Consider the following 22,606-nt stretch of genomic DNA (forward strand, 5'->3'; position numbering starts at 1 on the left):
GCATGACAGATATTATTATGCAAACGAATGGAGACATATTTTCAGCGATAAATTGTTGTATCGAACGCATAATAATGTTTAGCTGCAATTATTCGATATTTAAAGCTAGCATCGTTCATTTAAATGAACGACCAAATATGATTTTATTAAACCTTATATCAATGCGTAAAAAAGGTCGGTGGATACGGGTTTTAATGAAACAATTTTTAATGAAACAATATCTGTATTGACATCAATGCATTAATTGAAACGTCTGTTAAACAAGAATTGGTGAACATGTTTTACAAGAAACGTACTAAAATAAGTATTATCAATTTTAATGTCTAATTTCTTTTCTTTTGTATAAACGTTTATAAATATTTTCGATTTGAATTACCTGTGAAATAGATATTTAACTTACTTACTAATATTTATAATTAATAAATTAAAAATTAAGTTAAATTAATTTTAATTTATAGATTATTAAATTAAATTAAACGACATATATATTTTGATTATTATTATTATTATTATCATTATAATTAACACAAAATCTTGATTTAGTAAATTAAATATTAAAGTTGAATAATTATTAAACATATCACAATTATATTCACTATTTCTTTTAACTAGCCGTTCCAATTGAATTTTGCACAATACCTTTGAATCTGATTTGTTAATATTTTTCTCCTAGGTTGTGCCACCGCCAGGAACCGTCACGTCGTCGCACACGCGCTCTCTTTCAGCACGTAGACGCACTCTCGAGTGCACTCCAGCTTCGGGATTGACGGTACATCCTGCGACAGGAAGCGGTGCCACATCACCGAGGCGAGTCGGCTCCTTTCGACGGAGCGGCGGATCCAGCGATCGACCGCCTCTTATGTTCTGCCGTCGTAGACCATCCTGGCCGGAGGTCGACATACAGGCTACTTCCGGGTAAGTACTTTGAATAACGAGCGCGCATCTCCCAGCGCGGAAGAAGTGTCGTATTTCCGAGACATATTCCAAATACATACATGACTGCATATGAATTGTCATAAATTTTAAAATAAGTAAAATAAGAAATAATGTTCACAATAACATAAATCTATAACTGTCAAAAGTGAAATTATATATAAATGAAATAATAATGGAACGGTATTAATAATCGCAACGCTGGATAATAATAAACTTATATAAAAATTAACATAATACATTATATATACATAAATAATACACTTGATACAAATATTTCGAAATATAAAATTTTTGAAACAGAATATATTTAATTTAACTATAACGAATGATTTTAATGACAATGTATTCAATTAATAAGTTAAAGCTATTAATTGATTACATCCTTATTATATAGAACTATATTGTTATATATCATTAATTAGGAAGACAAACGCACTTCACGTGACTCCATCAAATTAGCAACATTTACGAAGTTGGATATAAATAGAAATAGTATTTCGAAGGAATTAAGCTTATTTTTTGTCGCCAACGTACGAGCATCCCTTATGCACGCTCTATAATTTCGTTTAATTGCTCGTCGAATTCTCACGAATATCTCCGAGATTCTCTTCGCACAATTTCAAATGTCTCAATCGGATTTCCAGTAAGACACTGCCTCTGTTGCGTGAGCTAGCCATTCAACGCTTTAATCCGGTTACGCTGGCGCTGTGCGCTAAGCTTTCCAGTTAACAACGTTCTCTCTTATCCCCAGCTTCTATCGGAGAACGCTTTAGAGCGAGTCACATGAGACTTTTCGAGACACACACACGCGCGCGCGCTCTCTCCCTTTCTCTCTACCTCTTAATAAGTTCCCATTACATCTGTAAATTATGACGAACTGCAACTGGAAAGACGCAGGAGAGAAGTGCAAACAATGGTGGCATTTCCACCGTGGAATTTCGCGTGCATATTGCGGCGAATGCACTTTTAATAAGGTCGCCGCGATGCATCGCGACCTTTCTCTTGAGCTGCTTTGTTGCATATTCATAAGCGTAGCCGACCATTTATAGTGCGAGCTGTTAATCTCTTTTTAAAGCCTGCCTTCTCTTCTTTTCTCTAGCGCACCTTCTCAGCAAATACTTCTATCAACCTGGATTTCCTCTCGTGACGTTTTCATACGTTGCAAATTTGAGATGTTCTATGGACAGAATTGCAATGACTTGATTTCTATTTCAACAACGCGATATCTGTAAGCCGATAGGCTAATATGCTAATATAGGGCAATACCAAACGTTAATTTTGCTTTTGCATATTTTTGCAATGTGCTTAAGAGAGATGCATGAAAAGAGGCAAAATGAATATAAAATATATAAATCGAAACATCTTTATTTTATCAATCCTTTTTAGAAGCAAGTAAGTAATATCATCTCTTTTCTACAAAAATATTATGTGTACATCTTTGTGTATTTATTAAATGTATATTTATTAAATTTTATGTTATCAAAATTTTGTTATTTTAAATTAAATATTAAAATGGTAAAATTTTTACAAGGTTACAAATACATTTTAGAAAACCATTTTACTTTAAATTTTATAAGAAGTTTGACAGATTTATTTTACTGTATAACAATATTTGTGATTAACGCAACTAGATACGTATAAAATGTAATATTTGTGAAAATTATTAAGTATACACCATACGCATCGATGATTACACAAATAAAATATTCTCTTATCTCGACAGGTTTATGATTTATGCAAGGTTTATTATCACAGTCGGTCCCGGGAAAGAACAAGCACAAGAATAATAAACATCTTAACTCTTGTTTCTTTCTCTCCTTTGAACTTTATAAGTGACAAGCTTCCACGTTTCTCCTGCAACAAAGGCGCAGTAAAGTTGACCTAAAGTACGCTCGTGTTCTTTTGCGCAAGTTTGCATTGTATGTGTTCATATACCATATTTTCTCGAGACATGTTCGCGTACACCGACATATGTTGCAAGAATATTAGAGTTGATTCTGTACAAGTAAGAAAACTCATGATTATGTGGCATTTGACAAGAAAAAACATTGGTCCATCATATTTACCTGAAATAAATATAGTTAGTTTTATTTATCATGAGATAAATTAGAGAAAAATGTATTAAGAAATTCATGACATTTTCTCGAAATTATCTTGTCAAAAAGACAATTAGCAAATTATCATTATATATAAGTTGGTATTTAGTTAGTATTTTATATCTCTATTTGTGATGAATATTATAACATTTGAGATGTAATAAAGCACATATTATATATATATGATTTAGATCAACCTCTAAAAATAGATAAAGTTTTAAATCATCTCGATCAATATTTAAGAACGGCTCTCCTCTCTCCTCTCTGTTGTGTGATAATATATAATATATAATATATAATAAATGTAGTATATTTCTAATTTTGCTTAAATTTGTATGTTTTTAATTATTTAAAATTATCGAATATAACTTTTATCTTTTAAATAAGATGTTTATTATTTGTGCTTTTATTTATTATGATTGCTCTTATATGTTATAGGATTATATATAAAATAAAGGCGTCGTTGTTCGATATCATAGTTTTAGCAATAAAAGCTATCTGTGTAATTAAAATTTATATGCTCGCATAAAATACAGTGACAGGCTAAGACCCTCGTGAAACGTTCCGGGACATTTTTCCGATTTTACATTTAATATTCAAATAAAACTTTTTCTGTCAAAGCTTTGTGTGCTATCATAGTCTAATTCTCATCCAAATTTAATTCGTATGAATATCTTTCATTTTTTTTGCAGAATCACGTTTATTAATTGTCCCGCCAGTTTGCACGATGAATAATTGAAGTTTCACGAATGTTGCAGAGCTAAATCTTATCAAGAGGTGAATTTATGAGGAGAAAAATTCGATTTATTCGCTTCGATAAATATTTTCAAACCCGTTCAGGCCTGTCATCATGAAAATAACGTTCTCAACGTTATAAGCCGAAAAAAAATTTCAGCAATTTTTAAAGCGATCAATGAAAAGAACCTGCCGTTTGTCCTAAATCCGAGAACCCATCCTTTCCGTCAAAGGGAGGAGACATATCGAGGTCTGGCCATTCGATGACCTCAATTCATGGAAGCCGCCGTAATCAAAGGCTGCTATCCTTCCTGCATGACATCCTTTGTACAAGCGTCCTCGAAGTCGGGAATCCCACGAAACTGACTTTAGATCAACAAAAGCTACTCGCCGTTTATCGAATTCCAGAGCTGTTCATCTTGCACGGGATATGACGAGATATTCTTATATCGATATGTTATAACGGTTTGCAAATCGCCTTGCTGTAAAAACGGAAATCGATAATATTGCACATCGCAACGATACGAAATGAAAACACGTAAAAATTAATTGCATATTTTAACAATAATGATTTTTAAGTAAAAATAATAAGCACTCGACTCCACTGTATAAAACCGTATAAGATTTCGTTAGAGTATAAAATTTCGATAGCATAAAATATTTGTTAATGCAATCTCTCGATGCAAAAAATCACCGTTCTTCCGTTGCATCAACACCTGACGAATTTCTTATCTGTAACACGTGAAACTTCATACTTGATGAAGCTGAAAGCTGTCACGAAGTGATAAATGTCCTGCCGTAACAAGAGAGACGCCTTCCCAATGGGATATCTTACATGTACAAGCAGCGAATCTTAACTCAGATACGCTTTGACAAAGAGACAAACCGAAGACCTTAGAGTGACCTACTTCCAGGGAAAAATGAAGAAGGATCTGTTCATATATCCGCGATTTCCTTTTTACGATTATTTCCTGATAATTACAGAAGGAAGTATTGTAAGAATAATGCTTTAATTTTCTTAATCTTATTTTATATAGACTGTGAGAGAAGTATTTAACTCATTTAAAAGTTATGTTTTTATCTATTTGAAGATAAATACAATTTTTATTGGCACGTAAAAATCACTGAAAGCTCAACAATCACCCTCATGTATACAGATTAAAATACTGGCTCAATCACTTAGTAGTTACTCCTTCGATTATTCTAACGGAGAATCACTCTTCGCTTTAGATAAAATGGCGATGTCTCCCCTAGCGAGACATCTCACTTGAGACTGGCAAATGAAGTTAGACACAGCAGGTGTAACTTAATCAACGTTGACGACGTTGACGAGAAACCCGCGTGAAGGAAGGAAATATACAATGGAAAGTTCATTACTTTGTAATGAAAGCTGGCACCAGTCCTGTTTTGATGACATAACATTCCGTGCTTCCTTGCGAAACTTTCTTTGAAATATGGAAGTACGAGACATGTATTATAACGATGTACGAGAAACATGTGCCACTGTTAGTACCCTGCTTTACTTGCATTTAATCTTTCTTTAACAGGAATTTAACCCACGACTTTTTTAGAGAGATCATTTAGTGAGCGGCCAATATCATATTTCATTGTGTATGCAGGAAGTATTCTATGCTGGCTTTACAGTCTTCATATTCTTCACTCCATTAATTTTACTTTTTAAGATTTATTGGATTTTTATCCTGTTATCTTAAGTTCATATCTGACATTTATTGCATTTGTGTCTCAATTTCAATAAGTAAAAATACTAAAAAAATTTTTTCAAGATGCATTACATATATATATATATATATATATATATATATATATATATATATGTATATATATATAAGTACTAAAAGGATTTTTATTCCTGATAATAAAACTATTTAAGAATATTATGTAATAAATGTCTAATATAAATCTAATATAAATTTTAAGTTTTATTATGATATCAAGATCGAAATTGAATAATTAAAGTAAGTGTATCAATGTTTATAATTAACAGAAAGTTTAATTTATTATTTGTAAAAAAATTCATAAAATTTATACTCATAAAATGAGTTTTACGAATAACATATTTTTAAATTTGAAGTTGAAGCCCTCTATCTCTTGACTAGATTCATGTGCTTTTTACTGAAAATATTTAAATTCTTTTCCAAATTCTAGAACATTTGTGGTTTGCCCTTTCAGTTGAAAGTATATTATTCCGAGTATTACGAACTCTTAGTTCGTAAAAGCTGCAATAGAACTAAATTTACCGGAGTTATTCGCATACTTGAAAATATCCAAGCAAACAACGAAAAAAATAACAAATCAGTTTAAGCGAATTCAAGCGTAACGGAGGATGTTGCACGAATCGCAGAATAGTTTCCCCTACAATGATTGTATCACTGTGATAGCTTACAAAGAGAATGTGCGCTCAGGGATATACAAATCTGCTTGTTATTGCAGAGAATGTTGTTCTCTGTTATGGTAACGTCTGACATTTTCTTAAGAGGGACTGTTTCTCTCAAAGGAGGTCACGGAAAATAAAGTTCACTTATTAAGTTCTTTTTGCAGAGCTCGAATTGATGTAATTCAAATTGAAGTGTTCTAAACTTTAGAAGAGAGATTTTAACTTTCGAACTTCTTATTAGGACTCAGTCTGCCCAGTAAAATATATATTTGCTCATTTTACAAGAATTATCGTGTGATTTAAGATATTTATATGAAAGTATGCTTTTTCCATCATAGAAATTATTTAACTATTTCTTGCTGCAGTTACCTAGAAGTTGAAAGTTCTTAAGACTCTAACGAATAAATTTTTACTTTAATTAATATAAAAAACAAACAAACAGAAATTTATATCTCAAAAATGTTTTAAAATTTTTTAGAAATTTTTTAAATAATATATCCACATTTTCTGTTTCTTTTAAGTATTGAATGGATATAATAAAATTTACATACTTATATTTTTTTTAAGTATTAAATGGATTAATAACTTAGAATTATTTTAAAATTTACCACTTCTTTAATACGCAAAGAAGACATATATTAATAATAAAAACAAGATTTGATAAAACGATAGGATTTTGAAAGGAAAATAAAAATTGTAAATTTACGAGCGACGTAAGAGCGTCGATGTGCGTTAGTATTTTTTGCAGACGTAAACTTTTACTTATCGCTTTTCTATTCGCTACTCGATCGTAAACAAGTTTGTAAACACCTTTACTAGAGATCGAGCTTTATCTAATTGTGCTCGCGAGTGTGCGTCTATGTCTATCGATTCGTTCGAGAACACAGGTGTACGTAGGCTGATACAATGTGCCTCTCGCTCAATCGACAATTTCTTGCGTCAACTATTCGATTAGTCTGACGCATTTCAATTAATGTTGCATTAGCTGTTCCAATTAATCATTTACGTTATCATTTAATAATAATATTTCTTTTTAATCTGCGAGATAATTTTGAAAGACGAGATGAGCACGTGTGATTTTCTTTAATAAAAAGTGTTAAAAATAAATTAAAATTTATATATAATTATATTTTCAATACAAAATGAGCATATTGGGATGTTCGTTGATGTTCGTTGATGCATTCCATTATCATAATACGAGTAGCAGCGGTTGTAAAGTGCTTTTTATCCGTGATCACAATATAGAGAGTATTAACGGCAAATTACCGTGCGTTGAAACTAATTTTCGACAATGTGTAAATAACATTCAATTAATTAAACTCTGTTAAATGTTACGCAACGAGCGAATCGTGATGCATTAAAGTTCTCATTGTCTCCGCAAATTGTCTATTACATTTTCTGATATCAATTTTAATAATATGACGCATATCACAACTTTATTAGAATTGTGCGATATATATTTTAACAAAAAAATTTCTTTTCCTTCTTTGTTTCGCGAGAAACGTTCGCCACGATACATATTCAGCAAACATATACCGAACATAATAACACAATAACATTCTAAGAACAAACAAACGTAAACGCCACAAAGGAGCACCTATTGGGTGAAATGCTTTTACATATTCTTCTCTCGTGTACGCTTTGGAAGAGACCGTCACATTTTGTCATGTAGAAATCGAGTCTCGCATAACCGTATTTCCTTAACTTCGTTTTACGTATGTCTTTGTTGTCCGGTTTACTACTTATCTCCATTATGACATGTAGAAACCGTATTGGTAATGCATTGTCCGAATTGGCAGCACGAGTCAATTCGTACTGCACTGTATGTACTGTACTACCGTATTGTACTTCAAACCAATTGAGTAGAGTTCTCAAGGGAATCTTTATTGAATCTTTATTGATGAAACATTGTTTATCGCTAACTCGATGGCTTTTGCCGCGATCGTACAAGTTTCGTTCCCAAACGGTTCTTTAGGATCTTGAAGTTAGCAAATCGCCAAAGCAATATTGGTGCTTTCTATTTCACCGTCTATTCGTGGTCGGTCTTCTATTTTATAATTTTTCAAGTTGTGCAACAAAACCTTTAAAATTGATACTTTTATCATATTTTAATGAAAATACTGTTGCTCGCAAATAATTGGATAAATATCTAATTCTATTTTCCTTTTTATCAAGTGGTTTTATTTGCCTTTATTTTATATAAAAGATAATTAAAAATAAATGTTGTAAAAATAAGTTTATAAGAATTTAAATATAATATAATTAAGAAAAAATAAGAAGAAAAAATGCGAAGGAAATATTAGCGCTTAAACATATACTATATATTTTATAATATAGATAGTGAACAATAAAATATATAGAAAAAGAGCGATTGCGATAGATAAAGAGCTTGAAAAACCAACGATAAAGATATATTTTTATTAAGAAATAATAAGTTGATTCAGACATCATTAACAATTTTTTATTAGTTGAAGATATACAGACTTGAAACAGTTTTGTAAGAAAGCTGTGTTGCAACCAATGTTAAAGTTATAAATTTTGTTGCTAATAAGGATTTACGGGGTAAGGCGAAGAAATATTGTCGATATGTTGTGGCCATAATTATTCGAAAGGTTGCTCGTAAATCGTCGAAAGCCCAAGAAAGGTGAAGATAGATATAAATGGAACGTGTTCCCATACATATTAAAAGTTTTAGTACCTCACTAAAAGTCCGACAAAAACCGTAAAGATCCTTTCCGTATTAAATGTTGAATAGAAATGTTGGACTTAATTTGATAAATTTAAATACTTAAAATATCAAATTTACAAAATTTTCCCTTATATAAATTTAGTTTTTTGGATCTCTGTTCTATGTTTTCATTTTTCGTCTTTTTAATTTTATACATTATTTTCAAATTTCTTAATTTACTTCATAAATATTTTACAAATATGTTCAAAGTTTTAATTAATATTCAGAAATTATGTCTTCGGATTTTTACATCTTCGATTTATAATAAGTTTTTCAGCTATTTAATCGTTGAATTTCTCTTACGCTACAAATTTTCAAATAACTATTGTGATCTTGAATTATTGACTATCGGAATTAAAAACCTTGAACTATTACGAGAGAAAGCTACTGTGCACGTTAACATATGCGTTGAAGCTTTTAATGGACTCACCACTTATTTTCTGCACCACTATTTCCGATCGATATTCGTTTATGTGAACGTCACTCTTTAACTCGCGTCATATAACTATGGGACAAGGTAAATAGAAAGAGGCAAAGTCGCAGTAGAGTCGCGAATGAAATTACAAAGGGGAAATAAAACGGCAAATAGCCGCCGGGCGTACGTAAAAGTGGAAAACGCTTGGAAATGCTCCGTAACGGGCGCGCGCCGGAGACGACCGAAAATAGCTATCGCGATCCTGAAATGACGAATTAACTTTATGGCACGGTCACCAACGGTGTCACATAAAAAACTTTATGAAAAGGTTTCCAACTTGACCACCGTGCTTTCATCGTGATGGGTTTATCATCTATATACATATAATAATCTCCTGCATTATGTAGACAAAGATGCTCGTAGAACTGCAGTAATTTCAGCAAAAAACACTCCGATACGGAAATCCGTTTTTCGAGGAGCGTTACGATCCTCGAAAACAAGATGAGTTCTGTAACTTTATTACCTTCCCAGACGTTCTTTTCAGTAAATATAGGTCATTTCAGGAAGATACTTATACATGTATATACATATTTACTGTGAAATTGAAATAGATATCTCGATATTCGAGTATAAATATCTCAGTTTTTTAAAAAAAAAGTGCATGCGGTATATCTGAGCTATGTATTCAAAAATTTATTTGCATTATAATAAAGTAGATATATATTACAAATTAATATGCAGTACCTAATTGAAAAAGGAGACGCTTCCATTAATAAATATATTTTAAAAATAATTAATGCACGCTACAGAAACTTACTTAGTATTTTATGATTACGGTGTTCTTGCATTACGTTCAGTTTTATAACGATAAACTTATAAAATTATAAAATAGCTTTCTTTAGAAAATTTTTCAAAGGTCTTTTTTTTAATATTTTTCGCTTCAAATGCAACATTATGGCTGCGTTTGGAGAGCGCGCCATTAGCGCTATTTGCTTATTTTATCCTTAATTGTTTTATACCTGATAAGCAATAAAGATAGAATGATGCAATAGCGCTAATAGCGCGCTCCCCGAACGCAGCCTACATATATAATATACTTACAATTAATGCAACGCGATATCTTTACATCCAATGTCCAAAGCAAAATTTCCAAGTCAATTGAGAGATCAGCGAATCTTTATCTCATGCTATTATGAAAATTGCGTTCTATAATGTTTCGAGATGCATAATGCATTTCCAGGGAATATATTCTCAAAATTGAGGTGCGGATTTTTGGATGTTAACTCCGTTTGAAGAGTTTCGCGTAATGCTTAGCGTTGAATATATATAGAATCAACAAAACTCAATGCTCATCGATTTTATATTTATCTCGTTTTTGCAGCTTATTATTTCTGAGTTACGTTCTGAATTACGCATATGTCTTCAAAAATCTATTGAGAATGCTGCGAGCTAGCTATATCTATAATATTTAAAATTAAAATGTGTTACTAATAACAATTTCAATTTTTCATTCAAACAATTTTTATAGCGATCCAAAATCTGTCAAGTTATTATTGTTAAAAGGCTCTTCAGAGATGAAGCTGTTATTGGCGATTAGCGTTGGAAACTACGTTGCCAGCAACGTGCCAATGAAGGGTGCTCGAGATTGTCAAGGAGTGTTGCGACGGTCCTAAGTGCAACATAATGGACGACCACCACTATTTACAGATCGTTACGATAGGTTAAATTCTCCTTAAACGTACGTGTTTATACAGGATGCTCAATAATGATCAGATTTGATTTAAAATGATAAAAACTATTTATCATATTTTAAGAGCGTGAATTAGTTTTTGTTTTCTTTTTTTAGTTTTGAAAATATCACGGTGTAGAAATTTGTCCATAAAATTTGACGATTCTGTATAAATATTTATGCAGTAAATAGCACATTCTTAATTTATCTTGTCATCAACAACTGTGGTAAGATATATGAACGATATACTTCATATTTTATAGAGAGTTAATATCAGCCTACGCGATGTATTCGGTAGGGAAATTGCAAATGTTCTGTATATTAAGGCTTATTACGATCGGCATAATGCAAACGTTACTTTCCAACGACTATCGTAAAATACTTACCGCGAATAAAGCTTTATGAAGCGGCCGGGGTCCCTCTTTGAGCGAACCATTCCGAGGGTAAGTTCAGCCGATCTCATCTTGCGGCAGACAGGAATCTTAACTTAGTGAGTCGAGTTTCTCAGAGAGCATTAGCGAAGATACTAATTTTATTCCGCGCTAATTTTCCCACCGAGTAATTAAGATTATAAGATGTCGGCTCACCATCCTCAATGATATTTTGATGAAAGGTATAAGAGTCAAAAAAGTATTTTGACAACGCGAGCAGATTGTGACTGTAATATTGCGATTAAATCACACATATAATGTATGTGAATAAATATTTTTAATTAAATAAATTTTAATTGAATTTTAATTAAATTTTTTCTTATAGACTTACCTATTGTTAGTGAACTCTTATAATGTTTAGTATTTCATTTATGATGTAAATTGAAATAATGAAATAATTCAAAGAGTAAAAATCTTGTAAATTAAAGATCTAAAGAAAAACTTATGAATTAAAAATATCTGTCAAGAATGAGTATCATACATATGACATATTTATACGTTATAATTTTAAAACTTTAGAGTGATATAACTCAAATGTTTAAAATTTTAAGAATTTCTCATAAAATCTGATTTTGATAATCAAATACTACTAATATCGTGCTATATTACTTTATTAATAATCGCATTTATATCACTTTATCTATAGTTAGAATTAACAATTGCAATATAATCTATCTTGCAACGCTTCTAGCTTGCATTGCTTGATCGGAGTAGTGTAAGACTGTGTAAGCACTTAGAGCGACCTCGTGCAAAAGAGTCAACAAGTGTCGCGCTTGTGACCGTGGTAGAGCATAAAAGTGGCAGCGTGTACACTAGGAAAATATCCGAGAGAAAAGAGCGGCACCTGCTTGTATGATACTTTACAGCGTTCTGTTTCACGCTCGTTGCGTTACACGTGGAGCCTTTCTCCAACAGCCTTTACACAGTTTTAATCCCTGAGGTCTCCGTGGCCGGCTATTGCAATAGTCGTGCCATTATCGAACGATGATTTTTCTTTCTTTTTATAGATCTGTACTTGTTTGATGTATGATTCTTATAAAATTTCACCGAGATTTAGTGATTTTTCTGATTTTATTAGACAAATATATATTAATATTTATTATTGCATATATGGATATATTGAATATAAAATTTAAAAAGAAACTGAAAACAAGATTTTATGTTGTAAAAATATAGTAAAATTTATTGAAAAAATGTGTGATTAATTAATATGTAATACTTTTTAATTAATGAGCTGCAAAATACAAGCAAATATGTAAAAAAGCATTGCATTTATTTTAATTAAAATTAAGAGTTTATATTTTTAGAAATGTAAAATAGAAGCGAATAATTATTTATAATTATTTTTAATGATCAATAATATTTATTAGTTGATTATATTGGAACAAGTGGAAATAAGATGTAATTTTTTATTAAAATTTTTTATTAAAAACCGATTGTTCTCCAATCTTTTCTATTTCACGTTACATTATCAATACTTTAGAACGAGAACATTTAAGATTATCATGTGCTGCTCCATTGCATTACAGTATCCGTAGTAAAAATTGTAAGATAAAAGTAGAGACACAGGTGTGATAGAAATAAAACGCGATCGAAGTACGCTGACAACGTCTAGTAAGAACGGTTACTTTTATATGACCGCATCTTTTGTCGGCAAAAATAGCATGATAAACCGTCTCTAGTACGCCAATAAAAGATAGTCAGTTGCTTACGCGAAGCGCTTTCGTAAAATCCAATAAACAGAACGCAACAGTGAAACTTTTTTAAATCATCGAGTAAGAAAGCACAACTTTTTCGCGTTTTATAAATCCAAGAGCATTGCTAGACTGTGACGCATTTTGTGTATATGTGCATTTGCAAGTTAGTAAAAAGATTGAAACATGAAAGTTTTCTTTAATCTTTACAACTATGTTGTCTATATGTAAAAATCAACTACTACATTTAAAATAAGACATTATAGGAAATTAAAATATTTTAAAGACATAAAATGAATTAATATCTAAATTACAATTTTCTAAATACTTTTCTATTTTCTATAATATTTGGTAATAATCTTGTTACAAACCTTTTATGATTACAATTTTTTCAAGGTACGTTTTATACATGGTTTTTTTTATTCTATTTGTGCTTAATTTCTATATTGTCAATTAATTAATTTTTATTTTACATATATTTTTATGATATATATTTTAAAGTGTCTCTTTTATATTCAGATACATAAATTTAAATTAGAACGTGGCATCAAAGTTTATATTTGGATCCTCAAGATTTTTGGAAGAATTAAGATAACATTTTATTATATATTTAATAGATATATTTATATATTATTATAACTATTCACATACTATACGCAGAGAATGAGACTAGTTTAGGCTGTTGAACTTGTGTGCGAAGATACGAACGCGATATTTCATCCTTGCGAACACAAATGACGAGCGAGAAGTTTTATATTAGCAGAGCCGATCATATGGCTTTCACCGCGGGACGCAAATGGCCCGGGCGGCGCCGATATGAACACGATCACGATGCCATATCGTCGTCATTGTTCATCGACGTGATACACACAGTGCCCTGATAGATGTCGACCACCGGCGGTCCACCCCGCGGGAATGGAAACGAGAATGTAGCTACCCTAATGGAGGTAATAGAACGTGTACGAGGACGGTCTTAAGAAATATAGCAACACGTCCGGTCGTCGAGATAAAAGGATCTGTATAAAAGGCAACGTCCAAGATACGTGACCCTTCGACCTTCTGAATCCTCTCGTGTTAGTTCCGAATAAATTTCCATCTTCGAGATAGAATTCTGTCAGGAAAATATCCTCAATTGATGGTATCACAATACATTACTTAATTCGTGTAGATTTCTCTTCAGGGAGTCGTGAAGAGGTGTGGTTCGATAAAAAGATCCTTTCGTAACGACATATTTATGTAAATTATAGGTACTTTGGAGCACCCTCATTGTGATTTTATTGCAAATCGTCGATTTAGCGTCCACGTGTGTATCACTTCGAGAAACACTTTATATCTTCAACTTGTCAATATATTTATTATAATGGTATGTTCTTACGCTTTGAAATTGTGAAAGTTCTTGAAATCAAATGTTCTTGAACAATTCTAGTTTAAAACACTTAACCAAGAGATTTTTAATTTTATTAATGCTTGCATTAATAAATTAAAAATTGCATTTAAAATTTTTGAACTTTTTATTTTTACTCATGAATACGAAATAGTCTTATCACACCAGTGATCTCTCAATTTTTACGATAATGTTCGTAAACTATTTTTGGAATAAACTAGATTATCCGCGTTATCTCAATCGTCACCAGGTCGTCGCTGATAAAATTTTACATTATATCGGTAAGGAAACAAATTTCATTTTTATTCCGACACTGAAAAAAAGTTTATTTCACGATTTCAGAATAAAACTCCCAAACTTCTGATCCTCCGGCGGGATAAGTAGTTAGTCTCGATAAAAAGTCGCGTGCGAAGTTCCACCGCAACAGCCTGCTTCGATTCCCAGAAGTTGTCCAGGTGGAACGATCGAGATCCCCCAAGATACTTTTAATATCTCAACGAGAGTAAACTTGTAGTCGTGGTCGCGTGAAATTCCTCTTATTTTTTTTCTCTCCAAGGCCGAACGAAGGACGGAAAATTGGGACTCGCACAAAAAGGAAGTGCGGGCAGGTGCAAGGGCGGATATTAGATCGATCAATCGGGAGGGTTCGGTAGAAATGAGAGAAGAGGCGACTGGAATAAGACACGTTGAGGGTGAAGAAGATGCGGTATCGAAGATTTTGTCTTTGACAGAAGCAGAAAAGGAGCCCCGTTGAGTAGTTCTATTAATAGAATTCCAGGAAGCCCTGTAGCGCTGCTAGATGGAAATACGCGATAAAGCTTTCGGTGTGCAGAGGGTCAATCACGAATCCAAGTTTTTTTCCCTTTAACTCCCTTCTATCTTGTCGAAGAAAAGTTGTTCAATTTAGTTCTAACAAATTGCCTTCTTATATCTAGCATGTTTTTAATTAAAAAAAAAAAGATATTATTTGAACAGATTATTTTTTATCATTATGTAAAGTAAAACATGTAAAATTAATTATGAAAATTATAAGAAAGATTCTAATAACATTTGGAAAATAATTATAATCTTTATTAGTTTCCCAAATTACTTATAAAAAGTAAAAGATTATAACTATTAATTTATATAATTATATAATCTTTATATTAATGTATTTTTATTATATAAATTAATAACGGTATTAGAATTAAAAATAAAAAGTACGTTGTACGCAAATTATAAAAAATTTTCCTAAAATCAACAACAATGAGATGAAAGATTCAATGTACCTACAATTTCTTTTTATAATTTAGTTGCAACCTTGAGATGAGTTGAATCATCGGCAGTTGAATTCTCGAGGGAACTATAGTGCAGACGATGCAATTGCAGCTTTTAATCTTACTCACGCTATATGCTTTTTTCTCAAGAGAGAGAGAGGGGCTCTTTCGTGAATATTTTAATAACGATCTACGTCTTAGATGCCATAAAAGACTTTGGATTAAAGGAAAAGCACTATTCAGAGAAACGGAATATCAGCCACCTAACACTGGTTGGTTGTTGCTAGCACAGACTTATCGATTCTGAGAATACGATTCCATGAAAAGAAAAAGATCCTAGTAGATATTTACGATTAAGATATATGCATGTAATACATGCAGGTGCTTGAAACATTTCTAAAGCCAGTACTTTGTTAATAGTTTCTTTGTATGTAAATGTATGATTAAAATAAGTATTAAAATACTGTAAATGTATAAATCTATACATCTGTAATAAAATAAATATTGTAAGAGTTATGAGAACGTGACAATGCAAAACACTTATATAAATCAAATATGGTGCGGATGTAAATGCTTTGGACAGAGGTATATCTGTTTCACATTTTACTGGCAAAACGTAAATGTTTGCGTTAAACAATCAAGCAGAAATCAAGAACTCGCACGTTCCAGTTATATTTCTAGTTGCCAGCTCGTGCAGTTTTCTGTGTGCTTTTTTTTACCGTCCACGCGCTACAGGGTAATCCAATGTCTGTTTTATTATTCTGAAACGATCCATGTTAGCTCGTCGAATAATACGATACGTGGATATGAAACGATAATATATATATATTTTTTTTTCGATAATCTGCGAAAGATTGCAAGAATTGAATTGCGTTGTTATGGAGACATAATTATCCTAGAAAACTTCGCAGCAAGCGTTGGCGTAACACTTTGCGAAAATTGTTTGCTGAGAGTTAATTTATTTCTCCACGGGCTGCTAATTATTTAACAAAAGGTCTGCCGAGCATCACGTTTCTACGCCGGTTCACTTTTCTATCCATTATTGCTCCATGTTTATTTATTGCTTCGTGAGAGGTAAAAATTACGTTTCTCGTAAAAAAAAAATAAAAATAATGCATGCAGATTACAAGCACTTGTTTCGCGTACAATCACCTTTATTGCAGTGATCATCAGCTCTTTTCATGATTCTCCGTTCTGTTTTCCAGATGTTCTCAGAGATTGTAAAATTAAATTAATTTTTGCAAAATTGAAAGTTAATTTTTAACGTTTATGCCCAACGACTAATTCGTCTGGAGAATCCTTGAAAATACTTTTTGCGACGATTGAAACGAGAGCTAATTTGAAGGACAAAAGAGACAGAGCCAGGATTAAACCCGATTCCCGAGCCGCCCATGATATCAAGGAACGTCATCCATGGCGAAAGGCATACATGCACGTCAGGAGCTTAAAACCGCCCCCGATGGCCACACGAGATACGCAGGGGCCGTTTATTAATACCGTATCTGTCGGAATATACGGCCCTACTGCTTTGTATAAATTAGCGCAGTGGGGCGCGCTTAACAAGCTCTGGACGAGAAGGCGCGTTCCTGAAATACGATATCGGGGCTGACCGTCCACTAACGAGGACATGTGCCCACTTATTTCCTCTCTCGTCAGTGGGTCCGACTCGGCACGGACAAGGTCAAGACTGCATTAAGAGGTGTGAAAGATTGTTGTATGCCTTTGGGCTTGGTACATCCCATCTAATTTGCCGTACTTTCAACTACTATGTATCATCGCAATCTACGGAATCCAAAGAATATTATGCATCTGAGCTAACAAAATAATTATCTTTATCCTATTTTCAATTAATAATTATTTTTATTTATAATTATCTTGATAAACGTTTCTGATAATGAAATTTTCCTCGAGATTTTTTAAATCCATAAAATTAAAAATTTGTAGATTTCTAAAACTGAACGCGTAATGAAAAGAAGGTTTGAAAATTTTGCAGTTATATTTCAATCTGATTAATTCCATTACTATGCGAATTCTTGATGAAAGTAAACGGAACGAGTAATCACCAGCCACCCTTCGCACAAGAGGACGATATCGCTTACTCAACTTTGCGACAGATTCCAATTATTTGAACTCGCCATTGTTTTTAATGCGTTGATTTTTCTGTATTGACCGAACTCCGAAAAGACGAAAGTGAAATTAAAATTATCATCAGAGACACTTTTATTATTGACGTATTTTAAGATGTTAGATTTGAAAACAACTTGAAAATTTTAATTTTTTAAGGAAAACAACACGCGCACAATTTACTCCCGCAAATCCTAAGATTTGAATAAAAACGAACCAACACAATAAAGATACCGAGGGACAACGCATTTTGTTTGAGCGTACGATTATGAGGCTTTATCCCTGAGAGAATCCCTGTAGAGAGAGAGAGAGAGAGAGAGAGAGAGAGGGGGGGAGGGTGTGAAATATTCACGCTCTCTTAAGAGGTGAATCCTGAGGGATAGAAGATCTTTCCTAAGCGGACTATTTCAACGCTTTACGATATCAAGCAGATATTCTGCTATGGTAGTGCCATGGCTTCGCGAGGATTCATTATAAGAAAATTCTGATTTAGTATAATAGAGGTGCTAAAAGGTGAAAGGGAATACAGCTTTAAAATTCATGCTTTCGCTTAATGCACATATTTAAATAAATGTCTTTTTTAAGTGTACTTTTTTCGTATAAATGGATATTATATGGACAAGTTAATCTACGTATGCACATTAATCTACATTGATAAATTATAAAATGTATTTTAAACACCGATTGATTTTAATATTCCATTTATATTAATTTAAAAATTTGATATATTTGTGCTTTGTGCTATTTATATTTATCAATTTAACACTTGCTAAAAAGTACATAGTTTACGTATTAAGTATGTAATCAATTTATTAATTTCTTATATTGTATAATCTGTCTTAACTGATTCTAAAAAATATCAATTTACCAACATACATTTTGAAAAGTTTTTATTTTAAGTTTATAGTTTTGCGAAATTATTAGCTATTTATAAGATTACTTAACATAGTATATGTATAATGAACCGGGTCACATGTGACTACTTTATTGCTCTCGGGACCAGTAAATTATAGCTGATGATATACAGAAATGTTCGTGCAATCTATTTTATTTTAAATATAGCATCCCGTGTGCTGTTAAGAACCTTATCGTTTTAGTTTCAGCCTTCTTATCGCCGCGTAGTTGACCTGAAGAAAACGACAAAGGAACGTAATTTTACAACAAGCAAGGAAGAGAAATTATTAAATAACAATTAAACAAGTATAACGAGTCGGTAATCAGGTACAGTTTTGTTAATATCATGAGACACAACCCAGGGTAAAGTCTAATTTACCGTACGATTTCTGATGTGAATTTATTTTGACGACAAAGAAAAAAAGAAGACGTGACAAAAACAAGTATTTGCATTAGCTGTTAAATAAATGGTTCTAATACTTCAAATTGTCTTTTTTTTTTAATGCAGAGATTAAAAAAGTAGAAGAGATGAATAAAACTGGCAATTATATAGATATAATAATTATATAAATATTAATAAATTATATAATATTAATCTTTCTAGAAATAAAAAAGAACAGAAATATAAAATTTAACAATAAATAAATAGAGGTTCAGAAAAATGTAATAATAGAAAATTAGGAAAATTGCTTACATTTTTTTCTTAACTGAAGGATTGTAATTTATAAAACGGGTCTTTGAAAGTTGAGTGCTGAGGAAGTCCGAAAGACGGGAAGTCGACGCTGATCAAATTACAATTCACAGCGTGGTGAACATGCACTCGACGTTAGAATGACGATGAGAAGAATGTCGTCGGTGCGCTTTCGGTTTCCATTACGAGGATGCCCACGGCTGGTTGTGTTTCTCCGCAGCATTTTTTTCCTCCTCGAACAACTCTTTTCACGTCCGACCCGGTCTCTTGTAAAAACCCACGTTGACAGCATTATTGTCTCTTTCCGGCGACATGCCTTTGCGCCCCCGATTTAGCTACCGCACCCGCCACTTTACCTTGACCTTATATTTCTGACGGCAAAAGAAATTCAAAGAAAAAAATTTACAAAGGCTGCAAAAACACAAGTTTTATGTAGAACAAATAGAGATGTTAATCACATGGCAGTCGATGTTAATCCAAATTAGAGATGATGAATCATTTATATGTGTACATTTCTCTCAATTACATTATAGATATATACATCACTCCTATTGAAAGATTGTCATGATGTCGAGGTGTCAATTAGAATTATCGAATATTGGAAACAAAAGGAAACAATGTGTGAAACATGAGATTATCACTTGATTGCAACTAAACTTTGCTCTAATATAAATTATATATTTATAAAGTTAGTTTAGCGCTATATAAACCATTGTAGTTTTAAAATTGTTTATATAAATTATAATTGTTTATTTAATTGTTGCTGTAGAGAAGTCAATTGGAAGTAGTAACTTTATTTAATTCAAAGAAAATACAAAAACTAATGCAGTCTTTATTTAACTTTATTTTAAGATGAAGTTGTTATTACAGGATAAAGAGTAATTTTAACCTAAATTAAGTATTATATTGCATAAATATAAAATTTCAGGGAAATCCCACGCGGTTGCTTCCAATTAGTGGGAATTGAATAGGCATGCATTTATTGATGCGTACATTTGCTTACCGATTGAGATTACACGCACGTGTGACTTGTGAGAGAAATATTAGTAGAACTGAGAGTAATCGAATTATACTGGGCTTCACTCGCATGTACGAATTACGTAATCCTTCCTCACGTCTCGGCGTAATAATTACAGAAATGGAAATAAAATTGCATACTTTTTCACGTCGTAATTAAGCCGCAATGCAGAGCGAGTCATCTAAATGCACCGCGGAATCACTTATTTAATTAAAAATTAAATTAACGAGAGAACCGGTCCATAACGTCGTCGCTTTTGATCATAAAGACATCATTAAAATGTAAAATACGAAAGTCGCTTCAGTTATTAATACGACGATTCACGAATTATGCGAGCCGTAAAAGGGAACATCGTCAATGCCGTGCATTATGTAAATGGCACACAGTTTCAGTTCTAAACTATACTTTATGCACGAAGTGTTTTTCATTATGGCTTTTCTCGCGTGCTATCTTGCAGATGGCAAATAAAGATTTTACAAGAATTTTTCACTCGATATCTTTACGATGATTTGAATTTCTTTTAGTACGGCAGAATCGAAAAACAAAATCTATAAAAAATGTTTTATTGTTGTAAGCAAAGAGAAATTAAGGAGAAGGAAAATATGTTAAAATAAAAATTGTAACGTGCAACGTTTCTAGACTGAATGTTTCTAGCAATCGTGTTATATTTTGTCTCAAATAACAAATTATGCAGAGAGCCTGTTTGTTCTCTCCTCTACATCTTGCAAGACAGCGTGCGATGAAATCGGTAACAAAGCGCACTCCGTGTGTTGCAAGTTTAATTCGAGCGACCGTGCATCGAATGTTCCTTGCGACCTGCGATACCTATCAAGGCAACTAAGATCTTTATCATCTTGGAACAATTATAGGTTTGCGCCATCACGTTGCTTAACAACCTCTGTCCGTTAGTGTCGTGTTTCGTGGCCGCCCATCCTGATTCCAATAATCAAGCTCGCTTTAATGAGAAAAAGCTATTTCTCGGCAAAAAAAGGAAAGACATGAATTGCTAGTAGCCAAAATGACGTCAAAAGTTATTACATTATTTTTCTACCTAATTCTTGGAATATTATTGGAATATGTCAATGCTTATAAAATTATCGCTGATAAAATATAGTATAATAATAAACATATGTGTAATATGTGTAATTTATTTAATAAATTATAAATAATAAGTAAATCTGTGAACAAGATTAACATTTGAATTTTCATAATTTTGTTATAACAAATTACAATTTTATATTAAATTGAGACATGTTGTATGAAAATTCATAAATTAGACAGAGAATAAATATTACTTACGATGAATGACAGATGATGAAATATAATCGGTGGATGAATCAATAGTTATATGAGATATCAAACTTAATATTAGAAAAAATCCTACATGCATGCTTGTTATTTTGCACTTAAACGTGCATACGTCGTGTTAAAATTCCAATGCATCAGAGAGAGAGAGAGAGAGAGAGAGAGAGAGAGAGAGAGAGAGAGAGAGAGAGAGAGAGAGAGAGAGAGAGAGAGAGCGCATCGATAGCGATCGATAGTTTCGCGAGATTGCGAAACTGGGTGTACACTGTACACGCGACAGTGAAAAAATCACCAGGCTAATAAGCGACTGCGCACGAAGTACGGAAATATAGTTTTATTTACGAATGCAAATTGCACAATATGCATTGATACATTACGATACTTTTTTCTCTTGATTTGCTTGCACTGAATAAAGCATACATACATTCAGCTGCCACAAATGCGTATGCAACGATAAAAGTAATTTGTTAATTAATAGCTCACTCTCAATATAGTTATCTGTCTATTTAGAAATATTATATTGAATTTAAATATTATATTGACTTTATATATTGAATTAACCAATCAAAAACAAAATTAAATCTGAATTTGCTTATTGTTAGATAAAAATTTCTACGTTTTTTTATATAAATACTACAAGTGCATTAAATATATTAAGTGTATTAAAATAAGTGCATTAAAATAAATACTACAAGTGCGTTTGCTTTATTAATATCTACTAATATTTAATATTATTAACATAAAGTTGATATTTGGGTTTATTTATCATTAAAAT

General features: G+C 32.1%; 1 protein-coding gene across 3 annotated transcripts in view; it reads left to right on the forward strand.

The window, feature by feature from the left end:
* The window catches only part of Unc-13-4a (BAI1 associated protein 3), a 76,480-nt gene that overhangs the window by 33,036 nt on the left and 20,838 nt on the right, over positions 1 to 22,606 (forward strand). For all 3 annotated transcript variants that reach the window (XM_077415889.1, XM_077415890.1, XM_077415891.1), the window contains exon 3: positions 674 to 915. In XM_077415889.1, the coding sequence (XP_077272015.1) occupies positions 674 to 915 (242 nt within the window). The remainder of the gene's footprint in view (positions 1 to 673; positions 916 to 22,606) is intronic.

This window comes from Temnothorax americanus, unplaced genomic scaffold (assembly GCF_048541705.1).
Source record: "Temnothorax americanus isolate GAGA-0224 unplaced genomic scaffold, ASM4854170v1 Scaffold4, whole genome shotgun sequence".
Classification (NCBI taxonomy): domain Eukaryota; kingdom Metazoa; phylum Arthropoda; class Insecta; order Hymenoptera; family Formicidae; genus Temnothorax; species Temnothorax americanus.